The sequence below is a fragment of the Piliocolobus tephrosceles genome, chromosome 1 (genome assembly GCF_002776525.5).
Source record: "Piliocolobus tephrosceles isolate RC106 chromosome 1, ASM277652v3, whole genome shotgun sequence".
Classification (NCBI taxonomy): Eukaryota; Metazoa; Chordata; class Mammalia; order Primates; family Cercopithecidae; genus Piliocolobus; species Piliocolobus tephrosceles.
Window position 1 is genome coordinate 3,048,546 of NC_045434.1, and position 14,150 is coordinate 3,062,695.

The 14,150-nt window shown below is 45.3% G+C and overlaps 1 protein-coding gene across 1 annotated transcript in view; it reads right to left on the bottom strand.

The window, feature by feature from the left end:
* The window catches only part of KIF26B (kinesin family member 26B), a 186,779-nt gene extending 172,900 nt beyond the window's left edge, over positions 1–13,879 (bottom strand). Inside the window, exons 1-2 of the mRNA XM_026455095.1 lie at positions 13,758–13,879; positions 5,830–6,013 (exon numbers count right to left, since the gene is read on the bottom strand). Of these exons, the coding sequence (XP_026310880.1) occupies positions 5,830–6,013; positions 13,758–13,879 (306 nt within the window). The remainder of the gene's footprint in view (positions 1–5,829; positions 6,014–13,757) is intronic.
* Between the last annotated feature and the right edge of the window lie 271 nt (positions 13,880–14,150).

The following is a 14,150-nucleotide window of genomic DNA, read 5'->3' on the forward strand; positions in this document are numbered from 1 at the left end:
GGGTGGTGATGGACATGGGTGGTGATGGGCACGGGTGGTGATGGGGATTCACTGTTAACAGACACCCCACAGCTCTTCTGCCCAGAGGAGGCTGGGCAGGCATCCTAAGGTTCAGAAGCAGCATTTATGGCCCAGGAGTGCTGGCTGAGGCTGAATGCCCATCAGACATTTTCATGGGAGCCTAGAGTTTATGGAGATCAGGATATATCTTCCCCTTACTGTGCCAGAGCAGCCAACCAGTTCCTGTGTCTTGCCCTGTTCAGTGGCACTTACTACAATACCTGGAAGACAGCAGGTCTTTATAGTGATTTGCTCACTGAATCAAGTATGATAAGCCCTCCTTGACCCATTCCCAGCTTAATTTTCCACAATTTCTCTTCCTGTTGCTCCATTCAATATTTTATGTTCCTTCCAAATTCTAGAGCATCTGTTCTCTTGATGCTAGGATTCACCCATCAGATTTTTCTGATTTTACTCAAATATGTTTGGGGGCAAAAGGGGTAGGTGCTGATCATAGTCGTTCTTTTGAGGCATCCCTGGAGATTGTGAAGAGAAAGACGGCTCCCTTTCCCTTCGTGCTTCATGTATTTCCTTTCAGGTATTCTTCTGGGAAGAGGAGAACCAACCAACCTACAGGCTGATTGTTATCAATCCAATATGACCATCACCATTACCATTCTCACTTTTAAAAATGATGATGCGCCATGATGTGGCTGCAGAGCCATACACTTAGCAAGTCAAACAGACAACATGCTTTGCTCTGAAAGCTTGTAATCTAAGACAAAAAGCTCTCACATTAAGCTGTGACATACCAACAAATGAACCTTAAACATGGATGTTAATTAATTGTGCAAACAAATTTCATGAAGAACGTTGACTGACTTAGGAGAAGGAACCATTTTCAAAGAGATTAGAAGCATTATTTACATCTACACTAAATCAGTGAAATAGAAATGGGGACTAAGCTGTTTGATCCACTAATCATCTTTATCTGTTCATTAAGAATATCTCTATAAGACTACTTAGTAGCATAATTTCTTTATGTAACTTGAAAGTGAGACAGAATCATTTTAAGCCTACAATCCTGACTTTTCCTTAAACCAGATTGTCCTTCATATTGGCCCAAATTGGTGAGCTTTCTAAGACTGACTGGAATAAAGCACTAAGTTATAAATGCCGTAAGGACAGGTGCTCTGCCTTGTCCATTATTTCAAACCTAAGCCTACTCCTCAGCACAGTACCTGACACCTAGGAGGTGCTTAGTAAATACTTGCTGTGGGCCAAGCGTGGTGGCTCACACCTGTAATCCCAACACTTGGGGAGGCCGAGGTGGGCAGATCACTGGAGGTCAGTAGTTTGAGACCAGCCTGGTCAAGATGGAGAAAAAACCCCATTTCTACTAAAAATACAAAAGTTAGCTGGGTATGGTGATGCATACCTGTAATCCCAGCTACTCAGGAGGCTGAGGCATGAGAATCACTTGAACCCAGGAGGTGGAGGTTGCAGTGAGCCAAGATTGTACCACTGCACTCCAGCCTGGGGGACAGAGCAAGACTGTCTCAAAAAAAAAAAAAAAAAAAAAAAAAAAAAAAAAAAAAAATTGCTGTGTGTCAGGAAATGCTTGAGGGGCAGAGGATCCTGCGATGTTGTGTGTATGTGTGTGCACGTGTGTGTGCATGCCTCAACTCCAAGTACAGGGAAGTTACCTCCATTTCTTCTATCTCCATGGCCTCCAGAAAAGCTTTTGCTTCAAGAGGTGCTCAGTGGCCAGCAATGACTCCCTGGTGGTGGTTGGGGAGTGGGGTTGTTGCTGGAAACAGCAGGGAGTGGGAAGGAGGGAAAGGACGGGATGGCACAGCTCCCTCCTCCCTCGTTCTCTGTATGGGAGTGGGAAGGAGGGAAAGGACGGGATGGCACAGCTCCCTCCTCCCTCGTTCTCTGTATCTAGTTTAGGCTGTTACCCCCCTTCCTCCCCCAATCCTGACTCTGAAAAGTATGTCTTTCCCCACTGGACAAAGGCAACTGGTTCCCAACGTTATTGTGCTACCACTGTGGTCCCATGACAGTCTTGCCTCCACCTCAGATTGTCAAGGGTCATGTTTATCTAGTGACAGCCGGTGATACAGTAGGAAATAAAATGGGCAAAAGGTCCTGACTTCTTGCCCTGCTTTTGGAGTCACTGGAAAACCTGTTACCTTCACTGGTGGGGGGGGCCTCAGTTTTCTTATTTACTAAATAAGAAGTTGCTCTAAATAAACCCATGAAATCCGTTCCTATGGAGGAAGACCTCCCAGGTTTCCAGAGGAAGGTGGTGGGTGGCCGAGGCCTGAGGGGCAGTGGTCGGGCTGGGTGACAACACTCTCACCTTCAGGGCCATCGCAAGCGTTGGCGATTCCTGCTCCCCTCCTCCTCTCTAGGAGGCTCCAGGTCAGGTTTAAATAATCAATCAACTTGCTTTTGGGAATTCAATCAAACTTGTCTACCTCAAACCTGCTGATTTATATATAGCACCAATTATTTATGTTCTATATTAAACTCCACTGTATTTCTTGGTGATATTAAAATATAAATTATGCAACAGAGATAAATTGATGGAAATTTTTCCACATGGGTATAAAGAACTGCTGTTCCTAATTATGGTGAGATATCAGTGGAGGTGGAAAAAGCAGGAGTCTGGGAAGAAGGGCCTTTACTGAGGGCAGGCAGTTTGGCATCCATGTGGTAGGGCAGAGTAAGAGCCTGCTGAAATGGAAGAACCAGATGCTCTGTGCAGGAACAGGCAGGGTCTTGGTAACTTTTTGTTCCTTTTTTTTTTTTTTTCTTTTTTATTGAGACGGAGTCTCACCGTATCACCAAGGCTGGAGTACAGTGGCACAATCTCTGCTCACTGCAACCTCCGCCTCCCAGGTTCAAGCAATTCTCCTGCCTCAGCCTCCTGAGTAGCTGGGATTAAAGGTGCGTGCCACTGCACTTGGCTAATTTTTGTATTTTTAGTAGAGATAGGGTTTCACCATGTTGGTCAGGCTGGTCTTGAACCCCTGACCTCGTGATCTGCCCGCCTCAGCCTCCCAAAGTGCTGGGATTACAGGCGTGAGCCACCGTGCCCGGCCAACTTCTTGTTTCAATCGTGGTACGCTTTCTCTCCAACTGTCACTTCCTCCCCGTCACTGTCACCCACCCCCCAGAAGCCTGAGCAGGACAGGAGGGTGGACTCAGCTGCCATGTGGCCACTGGTCAGATGGAAGCCACACCTTCTGTTATGTTCTGTGACCCCAGGCCGATGCCCCGCTCCAAGACACAGTCCCATGGGTGAACTCAGGGCTTTGATTGCCTTTTGGATTGCAAATGAGAGACATATCTTTAATTTTAAAAAAAGTGTGAAATGCAAACTTCAGTTTACTAACAAGCATAACTCTTCCTTGTAAGGCCCCTTACCTGTGGTCACTACATATGGTACATCATGAAATCAAGATTGGACCAGTGTCCTTTGCCCCCCAAACTATTTTTGTGTCAGTGCTGGGTCATCCCGCTGGCTGGGACACTCTTTCTGCTGTGTTGGTCCCTGGCCTTGGCACCCGGATGTCCTTGTCTCAGAATTCCAGGGAAGACATTAAGGATAGAGGAGGACAGGTCAGAGCCACCGGAAGATGCATCCACATCAACCCCTTTAGGAACCACGGACAAGGCCGGTACTGTAGATGCAGGAGGACGGTTTCTGATGTGCTTCATTTTGAGGTGCCCTGGACAGGGCTGTATTGGGGTACATGAGCACCCCAGGTTAGCTAATCATCTGGCACCTTTTCAAGGGGATACCACTTAAATATTTGCTCACACTTATTCAGAAGAGAAGTGGGGTGTGGCTTAGAGCACAGGAGGGTAAGGTCGCTGCACTGACAGCTTGATTTCACTGTGTCCAGGGCAGTGCAGCTCCGGCACCGAAGTTCCAAATCCCTCTTTGCAAAACAAGAGCGCCCATGTATACTTAAAAGCAGTTCAGATGGTACATTTTATGTTATCTGTATCTTACCACAATTAAAAATAAAAAATGTAAAAAAGAATAGAAGATCCCAGCAGTTACTTGGACCCACCCTCCATAGAAGGCAGCGTATCAACCATTCACGATCGCACTCGTGTGCCCCTGTGGGGTACCACGGCCCCTCCTCGGGGGCTCCCACCCACTGAGTCCTCTCCTGGATAGGAGTCCTGGTGCACACTGTTTTATTCCATCTGCTTTCATGTCCAGTGATGCTGGGGCAGGCCCTACAGCCAGCCCAGGCTGCCGCCCTGCCTCCAGTCTTTCTTTACCGCGGGGCCTGGGAAAGCCCTCAGCTGAAAATCATCTGCCCTGCCCACCACCATGGAAAACTCCGGGACTGGATGCTTCCCATCAGAGGAAGGATGGCTCTGTTCAACGTAAGTTTTTTAAAAATAGAGACACTCTGTGACCCAGGCTGGAGTGCAGTGGCATGATCATTGATCACTGCAGCCTCAAACTCCTGGGCTCAAGTGATCCTCCCTCCTTAGCCTCCTGAGTAGCCGGGACTATAGGCATCTGCCACTGTGCCTGGCTGACTTTTAAATGTTTTGTAGAGACAGGGTCTTGCTATGTTACCCAGGCTGGTCTCGAACTCCTGGCCTCAACTGCTCCTCTCGCTGTGGCCTCCCAAAGCTCTGGGATTACAGGTGGGAGCCACTGTGCCCGAACTATTCAATGTAATCTTGAAATTTAAACTCTTCTTGGGGAAAAGTACCACATGAAGTTAATACCTTCCCAACAAGGTGGTGAGATTGAGGGTGGGAGAGTATGGAAGGACATGGGAGAAACCGGGGAAGGAGAAAAGAAGAGGGGGTAGAGGTTGTAAGGGGAGACTCCAGAGAGACAGAGGCCTGCTGATGCCCAGAAACCCAGGCACGACCATGTTTGGGTACCCAGGGGACTGGCAGTCCGCGATCTGAACAGGTAAATCTCAATCCGCACAGTTTAGTAGTTGCTCTGGAGCTTCAGCAAGACTAGCAACTCTGGCCAAATGCAGCCCAGGGCCGGAGTCATGTTAAGTCTGCAAAGGACCAGTGAGGTCGTGTGCGCCACTCCTATTTTTGATAAAAATGAAAAATAAAACCGCCACCTCTTTCTTTCACTACATGTTTGTAAAAGCCCCGGCGTATTCACCAATGATGAGTAAACCGTAAGTTACTTCACCCAAACGCCTTTCTCGGAAGGGAGAAAGAATTTAGAAATGACATTTAAAAATAAAGATATCCCAAATGTAGCTGAGCAATGGCTTGTAAGCACGATCCTACATCTCTTTCTAAGCATTTGTAACAATCCGAAATCGCCCTTGTTGGCTAGAAAGGCGTGACTGCAAACGCTCCTCACGCATCCCCTGCGGTGTTCTGGTTCAAAGCGGAAGTCGGGACTTCTCTGAAGGGGAAGGAAAAACCCAAAAGTGTCACAGGGAAATTACGAGGCCTTGTTACATCTCATTTCTGTACCTTGTACGGTGGCTTCCCTTGGTCTCCTGCCCCTGCCTCGATACTTTGTGCCTTTATGTCTTTTCTTTAAATGGCTATGATTCTGTCAAACAATGCCAAGCTTATTTTTCCCACCAAAAGCAAACCAGTTCTCTTACAGTTTGCATGTCCTAGTTTACTACTTAGTGTATGCAACGCATGACAATTTTCAGGACTTTCAAATGAATTTCATGTTGCCTCCTTCTCTGCCTGGCGCCGTCTTATTTTAATACATTGGCGCCCTCGTTTTCTTCTTCCTGAAACTTGATCCAGAACCTCGCACCCTGGGCAGATGGCAGGGACGGTGGATGGTCCTACCTTGCCCAGCCCCGGGGTATCCTTCACCTTGTTGACAGCCCTCAGCAGACAGGGTGGGGCTGGGGGAGGGGAAGTCTGCAGAATCCCACTGAAACTGGTGGCAAAGAGCGGTGGTTCGGCAGCGGAAGAAGTGGAAGGCCGATGTTTCTTCTTTTTAGAAGACAGATTTAACTTCTGGGCAGCTCTGGAGGGGAAAACATAAGAAAGGAACAATAAGGGCAAAATGATTGTACAATCAGATATGCTAGGCTTACTTCGTTTTTTTTTCTCTTAAAAAACCCCTCGTTCTCACTGAGGCGTAATCATTCCTTCTCTCCTCCTGCTCAGTGTCCTCTGTAGCAGTCCCTTACCATAACACAGTGAACTTAACGAGCTACCCAATCATTTATACAGCAAAAGGAAAAACAAAGCCATAAAATAGCAGGATTCTGCAATCACGATTTACAAAGAATTGTTTGTTATCCACCAATGTTGAGCATAAGCAGAACAAAGCTGGGCATCTTTGGGGACAAACGGCACCCATTACGTTCATCACTCTACTGATGAATCACTTCTGTGGCATACACTCAAGTGCGAGACCTCATGAGCTAATCACAAAACTCTAACACCTTGTAAAATCCAAACCAGTCTGATGAAGAACCATGTGGAGACCAGTCAAGGCATGCTCTGTACAGGGCACTGGAAAAACACAAGCCCCAGCGCAACAGGAAAAATCAAACTGGTTTTAGAAATATAACACCAAACCAGAAGGTGAACTCCAGCCACGGTGTAGGGTGCTGAGACTATGGGCTGCTCACATAGATAAGAGGATACTGTGCAGGGAGGTCTTTAAATACAAAATGCAATTCATGGGTGAGTGCAAGGAGTAAGGGGTCAAAGCACTAAAGGGGCACGGAGTGTGAAGGCAGGGAAAGGTGGGAAGGGAGGCGGCCAGCATCATTCATAACACAGGCTGTTCGAATGACATCGTACAACAGTCAAGTATCCTGTAACACTTAAAACATGATAATCTTGGCCAGGCACGGTGGCTCACACCTGTCATCCCAGCACTTTAGGAGGCCGAGGCAGGCGGCTCGCCTGAGGTCAAGAGTTCGAGACCAGCCTGGCCAACATGGTGAAACCCCATCTCTACTAAAAATACAAAAATTAGCCAGGCGTGGTGGCGTACACCTGTAATCCCAGCTACTCAGGAGGCTGAGGCAGGAGAATCGCCTGAACCCGGGAGGCGGAGGTTGCAGTGAGCCCAGATAGCGCCTCTGCACTCCAGGCTGGGCGACAGAGCGAGACTCCATCTCAAAAGAAAAAGCAAAACAAAACCATGATAATCTTATTACAGAAAAGAAGAAAAGAGGGGAAAGGGCAGTGTAAGGTAAAGGCATTTCACAGACTCAATATATTCATTTCTGGATTAATTCTTGATGTCTAAACACTAAACTCCTATTCTAAGAATTCTAATTTCCTCATCAAATGTTCGAAACGTTTGAGCTGCCGCTTAAAATGAAAGGACCACCCTGACTTTATTCTACTGATTAAAACCTTATCATTCATCCAATTTTCTTACCGATTGCAGAGCACACCATGAGAGAGGCAGGTCAGAAAGACAAAAGCAACACCATTTGCACCGCCTCTCCCTCCCCAGCCCCAGTCTCTTTTAATGGTCTGGGATAGTTGGTTTTAATTCTGTGTCATTAAGTGTCAGGCTTTTGACAAATTGCAAGCTAAAAAATTGCCACTGCACAAATATATCAAACGGTGTTACCATTTCAAAGCTTAATTTTTCTCATCGGTAAAACTGAAAATCTATTTCACAAGAGTGAAACACAGGGGATGAGATAAGTGAGGAATTACCGATTTTGATGGGAAGATACCCTAAGTCACCCTATTGAAGGATGATGAGAAAGAGAAGGCACGGGACACTTTCTCTTTTCAATCAGTACAAAGAAAAAACTAGGAATACTTTTTTTCATGATTTCATTGCTACCCTTCCTGGCACTTTCCTTCTAAAATCAAGGGTGAAATGGAATTACTCAATGACTAGTCATTCCTTTTGAGATTCTCTCCCTAAATGAACAGTGACTCATCCCAGGTCAGTCACTGGCACGAGGCATCACGTGGCCTTCTGACACCTGCATGCACCTCTGCTCAGTGATCCCTCCCTGCTTTCAAGCCAGCCTGCCTATGTCTCAGAGGACTCGAAGAAGGAGGATGGTGATCTGCTAGGAACTAAAAGGTGCTGTTTATCCATCTACATTCAGGGTTCCTTTTCACAGTGTAAAAAGGACCAGGTGGCCGGGCGCGGTGGCTCACACCTGTCATCCCAGCACTTTGGGAGGCCGAGGTGGGCAGATCATGAGGTCAGGAGATCGAGACCATCCTGGCTAACACGGTGAAACCCCATCTCTACTAAAAATACAAAAAACTAGCTGGGCAAGGTGGCGGGCGCCTGTAGTCCCAGCTACTCAGGAGGCTGAGGCAGGAGAATGGCGTGAACCTGGGAGGCGGAGCTTGCAGTGAGCCGAGATCGCGTCACTGCACTCAAGGCTGGGTGACAGAGCGTGACTCCGTCTCAGAAAAAAAAAAAGGACCAGGTGATGGCTATGGTTCCCACTCCCATACCTGCTGGGGTTCCCAGTCCACAGACAGGGGAAGGGAGTGACACCGAAAGGCAGCTTAGAGCGGGCAGTAGCCTGATGGCTTTTTCCTTTTTCTTATCTCTGCCACCTATGCCCACCCCACACATGCCCTGCACGGAGAAAAGCAAGGATCCTTGAAAGTAAAGCACACCCAGGGCATCCCTCCAAGGTTTCCCTCCTCCCTCTCCCTTCTACAAACTTTCACGCTACTAGATTATTCCCAACAGCATGCAGATGTGTTGTTACTTCTCTCATCTTAAAAAATAAAACAAATCCTTCTCCTGATTCTTCTTCCCCAGCCAGCTACTGTTCTACTTCCTTGTCCATCCTGGCAGTAAGAATCAGGGAAAGTGTTGTTCACGCTGGCCTTGTCCAGTCCCTCTCCTTCCACTATCTATAAGCTCATTTCATCCAGGCATGTGTCCCACGACTCATCTGAAACTGCCCTTGTCTGGGCCCCCAATGACCACCATGATTGCTCAAGTTAATGGTTCTCAGCCCCATCCTGACCTATCAGAGCCCTCAGTAGGTCCTTCCTCCTTGATACACTTTGTACTAGGTTTCTAGGACACCCTGGCCATTCCTTTCCAGTTTCCTTTGCTGGTTCCTTCTCTTCTGCCCAGCCTCTTCATGATGGCGGCCTCAGGGCTCAGTCCTTGTCCTCTTTGCTGCTGCACTCAATCCCTTGGTGTTTTCTTCCAGGATCATGATTTAAATAACATCCTTAATGCCTATGATTAATCACTTTTTATTTCCAGCTTAGATCCCTCTCTGGAACTCCTTATTTATGTATCAAAATTACCTCTTCAACAATTCCACTTGGATATCTAACAAACATCTCAAGCTTGCCATCTCTAAAACTGAAGTCCTGATTTTTTTACCTGCAACGTTATTATGCATTCAGCCTTTCCTGTATCAGAAAATGGCAATTCCATCCTTCTAATGACTTCTTTGATGTTGACCTCTCTACTTCTCACACATCTAATCCATCAGGAAGTTTCATTGGATAAAACTTCAAAGCAGATCTATGATCCAACCACCTCTCACCACCTTTACTACCATCTTGGTCAGAGCCATGGACTTCTCTTGCTGGATTGCTGCCACAGTCTCCTAACTTGTCTCCCATCTTCCGTACCCACTCTCCACCTGTCTATTCACACAGAAGCCAGAGTGACTTTTAAAATTTAAGTCTGCTCAAGGCCCTCCATTTGACTCTCCATATCACTCAGAGTAAAAGCCAAAGTACTTGCAGTGGCCTGTAAAGCCTCCATGGTCTGTCCCCTTCCCCCCATATCCCTCAGACCATCTTTCCTACTACTCTCTTCTTTGATAATTCTGCTCCAGTCATCCTAGCCTCCAAATACTCTTGGTCCAATCCCCATCTCGGGGCCTTTGCACAGGCTCTTGTGTCAGCTTGGAATGCTCTGCACAGATGGAGACGGGCATATGGCTCACTCCTTCATCTCCTTCAAATCTTCGCTCAAATGATACCTTATCCATGAACCTACCTTGCCCATCATGGCAGACAGTACTTTCCAAAGATGGCTGCATCCATGTGTCTCCCACATGTACTTCTTACAACCTGACACTGATACTCTCCCCCTGACAGGTGGGGGTCTATGTTCCTTCTTGAACCCAAGAAAAACTGTGAAACTGCCCTGGCCACAGAATGTAATGGAAGTGACGCTGTAGAGATTCTGAGCTTCAGATACAAAAGGCAATAATGGCCTCTCCCTGGATCTCTTTCTTGAGACACTCACCCTGGGAACGCAGTTCCCATGCTGTGAGGAAGCCCAGGTCACATGGAGAGGGTCATGTGGAAAAGAACTGAGGACCACTGAAGATGGTCCTCAACTGCCAGACATACGAACGAACGAGCCTTCAGATTATTCCAGACGCCATCCTTCAAGTCTTCTGCCTGAGGTCCCAGACATCATGGAACAGAGATAAATCACACCCACTGAATCTTATCTGAATTTTAGATCCCCAGAAACCACGAGAGATGAGAAATGATCATTGTTGCTTTTAGCCACTAAGTTTTGGGGATAATTTGTCACACAGCCACAGTAAAAAAACAAAACAAAACAAAACAAAAACCACTCACTCCCAGACTCCTAATTTCCATTATCTTGGTTGTTGACAACCATGACACCTATTATCTTGTAACATAGCAGATGCTTTACTTCGTTACCACGTGTATTGCTTACTATCTGTCTTCCCTCTAGAATGTAAATTTTAGCAGGGAAGAGAGCTCAGGGTATGTTTTGAATGAATGAACGAAGACTAGAGGAGCTGGGGATATTTAGCCTGGAGAAAAGAAACCTGGAGAAAGAGGAAGGAAAAAGTCTTTCAAAAAATCTGTCTTTAAAGAAATGAATAAATGACATATGGAAGGAAGTATCCTTCAAGCAAGGATGCCAGATACTTTCATAAGCCATTGTTTTAACCTCAAAAGCCCTTGTGAGCAGAACAACATTACCCCCATTTAACAGACAAACAAATGAAGCTCAAGGCAGTTAAATCCTGAGGCCCTTCTGACCTAGTCTGAACATCCAGCTTCCTAGATGCTAGGTAGATAATCTTAGGCAAGTTACCTAAATTCTGATAATGTTTATAAAGGCCTAAGCACAGTGCCTGGCACATTGTTGTCACATGACAATGCTATCACCATCATCACGACTATTATAAATATATTATCAAGCCTCCGTTTCTGCATAGTAAGATGAAGCAAAAATAATACCTACTTTTTTAGACTTTTTATGAGAATTTAATGACAGTACATGTAAAGCGTTTAGTACATTAATCAATGATCCTTTGAAAGAATATAATCAATTATAAGTAATAAAGCGAAGGCTGAATCTGGTCTATGTGTCCTGTATTGTACTGTATTATATCTGAACGGGGTTAAATCTATGTACTATAGGTACCAAAGCAGTAGGTGAAACGTAAAAGCATCTTTAGCTTGATAAGTGTAAGAGACATTTTTCCAAAAATTGCAGTAACCCACTAGTAATGCGTCGGCTTCATAAAATAGTGAGTGTTTTTTGTCACTGAAAATATCCAAATGGTGGGTAGAAAACCACTTACTGGGAATATGAGGGAGAGGGATGCGTGCAGTGGGGAACCTGAATGATTTCCAGTATAGAGATTCTGCAATGACTCTACTCCATTTAGGAAAGCCTCTGTTGGCTTCAATGCAGAAAAACAGTGATGGAAGAAGTCATCTTGAGAATACACATAAAATTATTTTCTTAAAACTTATGTATAAAATAAATATATTGGGAAATTTTTAGAATACTAAAAATTAATATAAATCACATTTTTATAGCCATAGATTCTATAATAGCTTTTTATTTTATCTTTGACATCATTATAAAGCTGTTTGATCTTTATTTTATATCTTCCAGTTTCTTAGAGGTCAGCAGCTTCTGTTCTTTTCATGTAGCACTTCAATGACACAGAGAAGAGAAGGTTAGGGCTGAGAAATCATTCATGTATAATTGTATTACTCAGGGACATAAAGGAAAGGAAGTCACGAAAGAACTGAAAAGGTAAAGAGGGCCGGGCGCGGTGACTCACACCTGTAATCCCAGCACTTTGGGAGGCCGAGGTGGGCAGATCACTTAAGGTCACGAGTTCGAGACCAGCCTGACCAACATGGTGAGACCCCATCTCAACTAAAATCCAAAAACTAGCGGGCATGGTGGCACATGCCTGTAATGCCAGCTACTCGGGTGGCTGAGGTGGGAGAATCGCTTGAACCTGGAGGCAGAGGTCATAGTGAGCCGAGATTGTGCCACTGCACTCCAGCCTGGCGACAGAGCAATGCCCCATCTCAAAAAGAAAAATAAAGAAAAGGTAAAGACATTTTGACTAGAAGTATATTTTATGTAATTCATGCCTGATAAGTTCTTTCTTTCATAGGAAAAAAAAAAAAAAAAAAACAGACGAATGGGTTGTTTTATGATTTCCAGTAGCAGAAAAAATAGCTTAAAATCTACCATAAGCAATATTTACTTGTCTTCTTCTTACCAAGGATAGTACAATATATTTCCTAAAGCTATTTATCCCAGCATACATATTTAAACATCGATTAGCTTCATATAATTATCTGTGCCTTATTTCAAGGAAAAAGTCTCTCTGGCAGGATGAAATTAATATTTCCTGAACAACTATTAAAAAAAAAAAAAGTGGGCCAGGTGTGATGGCTCCCAGCACTTTGGGAGGCCAAGGCAGGCAGATCACAAGGTCAGGAGTTCAAGACCAACCTGGCCAACATGGTGAAACCCCATCTTTACTGAAATACAAAAATTAGCCAGGCGTGGTGGCGCACACCTGTCCTAGCTACTCAGGAGGTTGAGGCAGGAGAATTGCTTGAACCTGGGAGACAGAGGTTGCAGTGAGCCAAGATCACGCCACTGCACTCCAGCCTGGCGACAAAGCGAGACTCTGTCTCAGACAAAAACAAAAAAACAAAAAACAAAACAAAAAAAAACAGTGTTGCCACACGCAGTATTATCAGGCAGTGAGGAAAAGAGCAGTAGCCTGTCCCTGGCTAGAATGTCCCAGTGAACTCAGGCCTTCTCTCTGAGTGCCAGTCCTTTCTCTCCATAGCCTCACTCATCTCGCACAAAAGACAATTCTCCCAATGTATCAATATGACAATATCTGAATTCAAGGGTCAGTTTAGAACTGAAATGACCTTCACAATAGGGTGGTTACTTGCTCTCATTGGCCAGATCTACCCAAACCTAAAAAAAAGAGGTCCATACTTATCTGGTGGATTCAATGGGTTTAAGTGCAGGGAAAGTCTTAAGTTTCAGTCATATAGATTACAGGGGGAACTCGATTTTGACTTTTTTTTGTAATTGTGTAATAGACTATTTGTCAGACTATTACCCTGGATTGTGAGAAATGCAGGGGGTTAAAATGGAAAACTCCTCATTCTAAGCGCATCTCATGAGAATTAAATTGAAACCTCCTACCCTTAGTGTCTAAAGACTACTAAAATATTGACCCAGCAATCTTTTAAAAATTATTAGCTTCATGAAGACTAGAACTTTCCTTAGGGCACAGACAGGAAAACAGGCAATGCGGTCATTTTTAAGGACCTCTACATCTTTAAACGTTTTAGGAATACTGTGTGTTCCTCACCCTATCCTAAGAATATTTCATCTTGTCTGAGGGCTGCTCAAGTGTGGGATGCTCAGATAGGTAGGTAACATGTTTATAAAAATTAAGAGGTCATTCGAGCTCCACTAAATCAACCCAGGTCACTGATGCGTGGGATATCACCTGAAAAACTGTGAGACTCTCAGAGCCGCTGTACCTGCCGAACAGAACGGGTCCTGACCAGGACGGGGCGGCAGACGGACAGTCTCCCCTGTCAGCACGTAAAGGACAATCCAGGCTGCCATTTCATGTGAAAATGGTCAGTGCTGCCGTGGGCTGCCATGGCTCACGTGCCATGGTAGAACTGTTTCAATGTTCTGAGGATTAAGGCTATCTGACAATGAACAACGACATCGCAGACTACAGCAGCCCCTAGAAAAACCATCCAGTCAACGACACAGGGGGAGAAGACAATAAAGCAGATGATAAACAGCAGGGACAAGTGACAAATCCTACGTTCTGAGGCAGAGCTTCCAGACACGGTGAAGACACTCATCCACATGTAACAGACGCCAT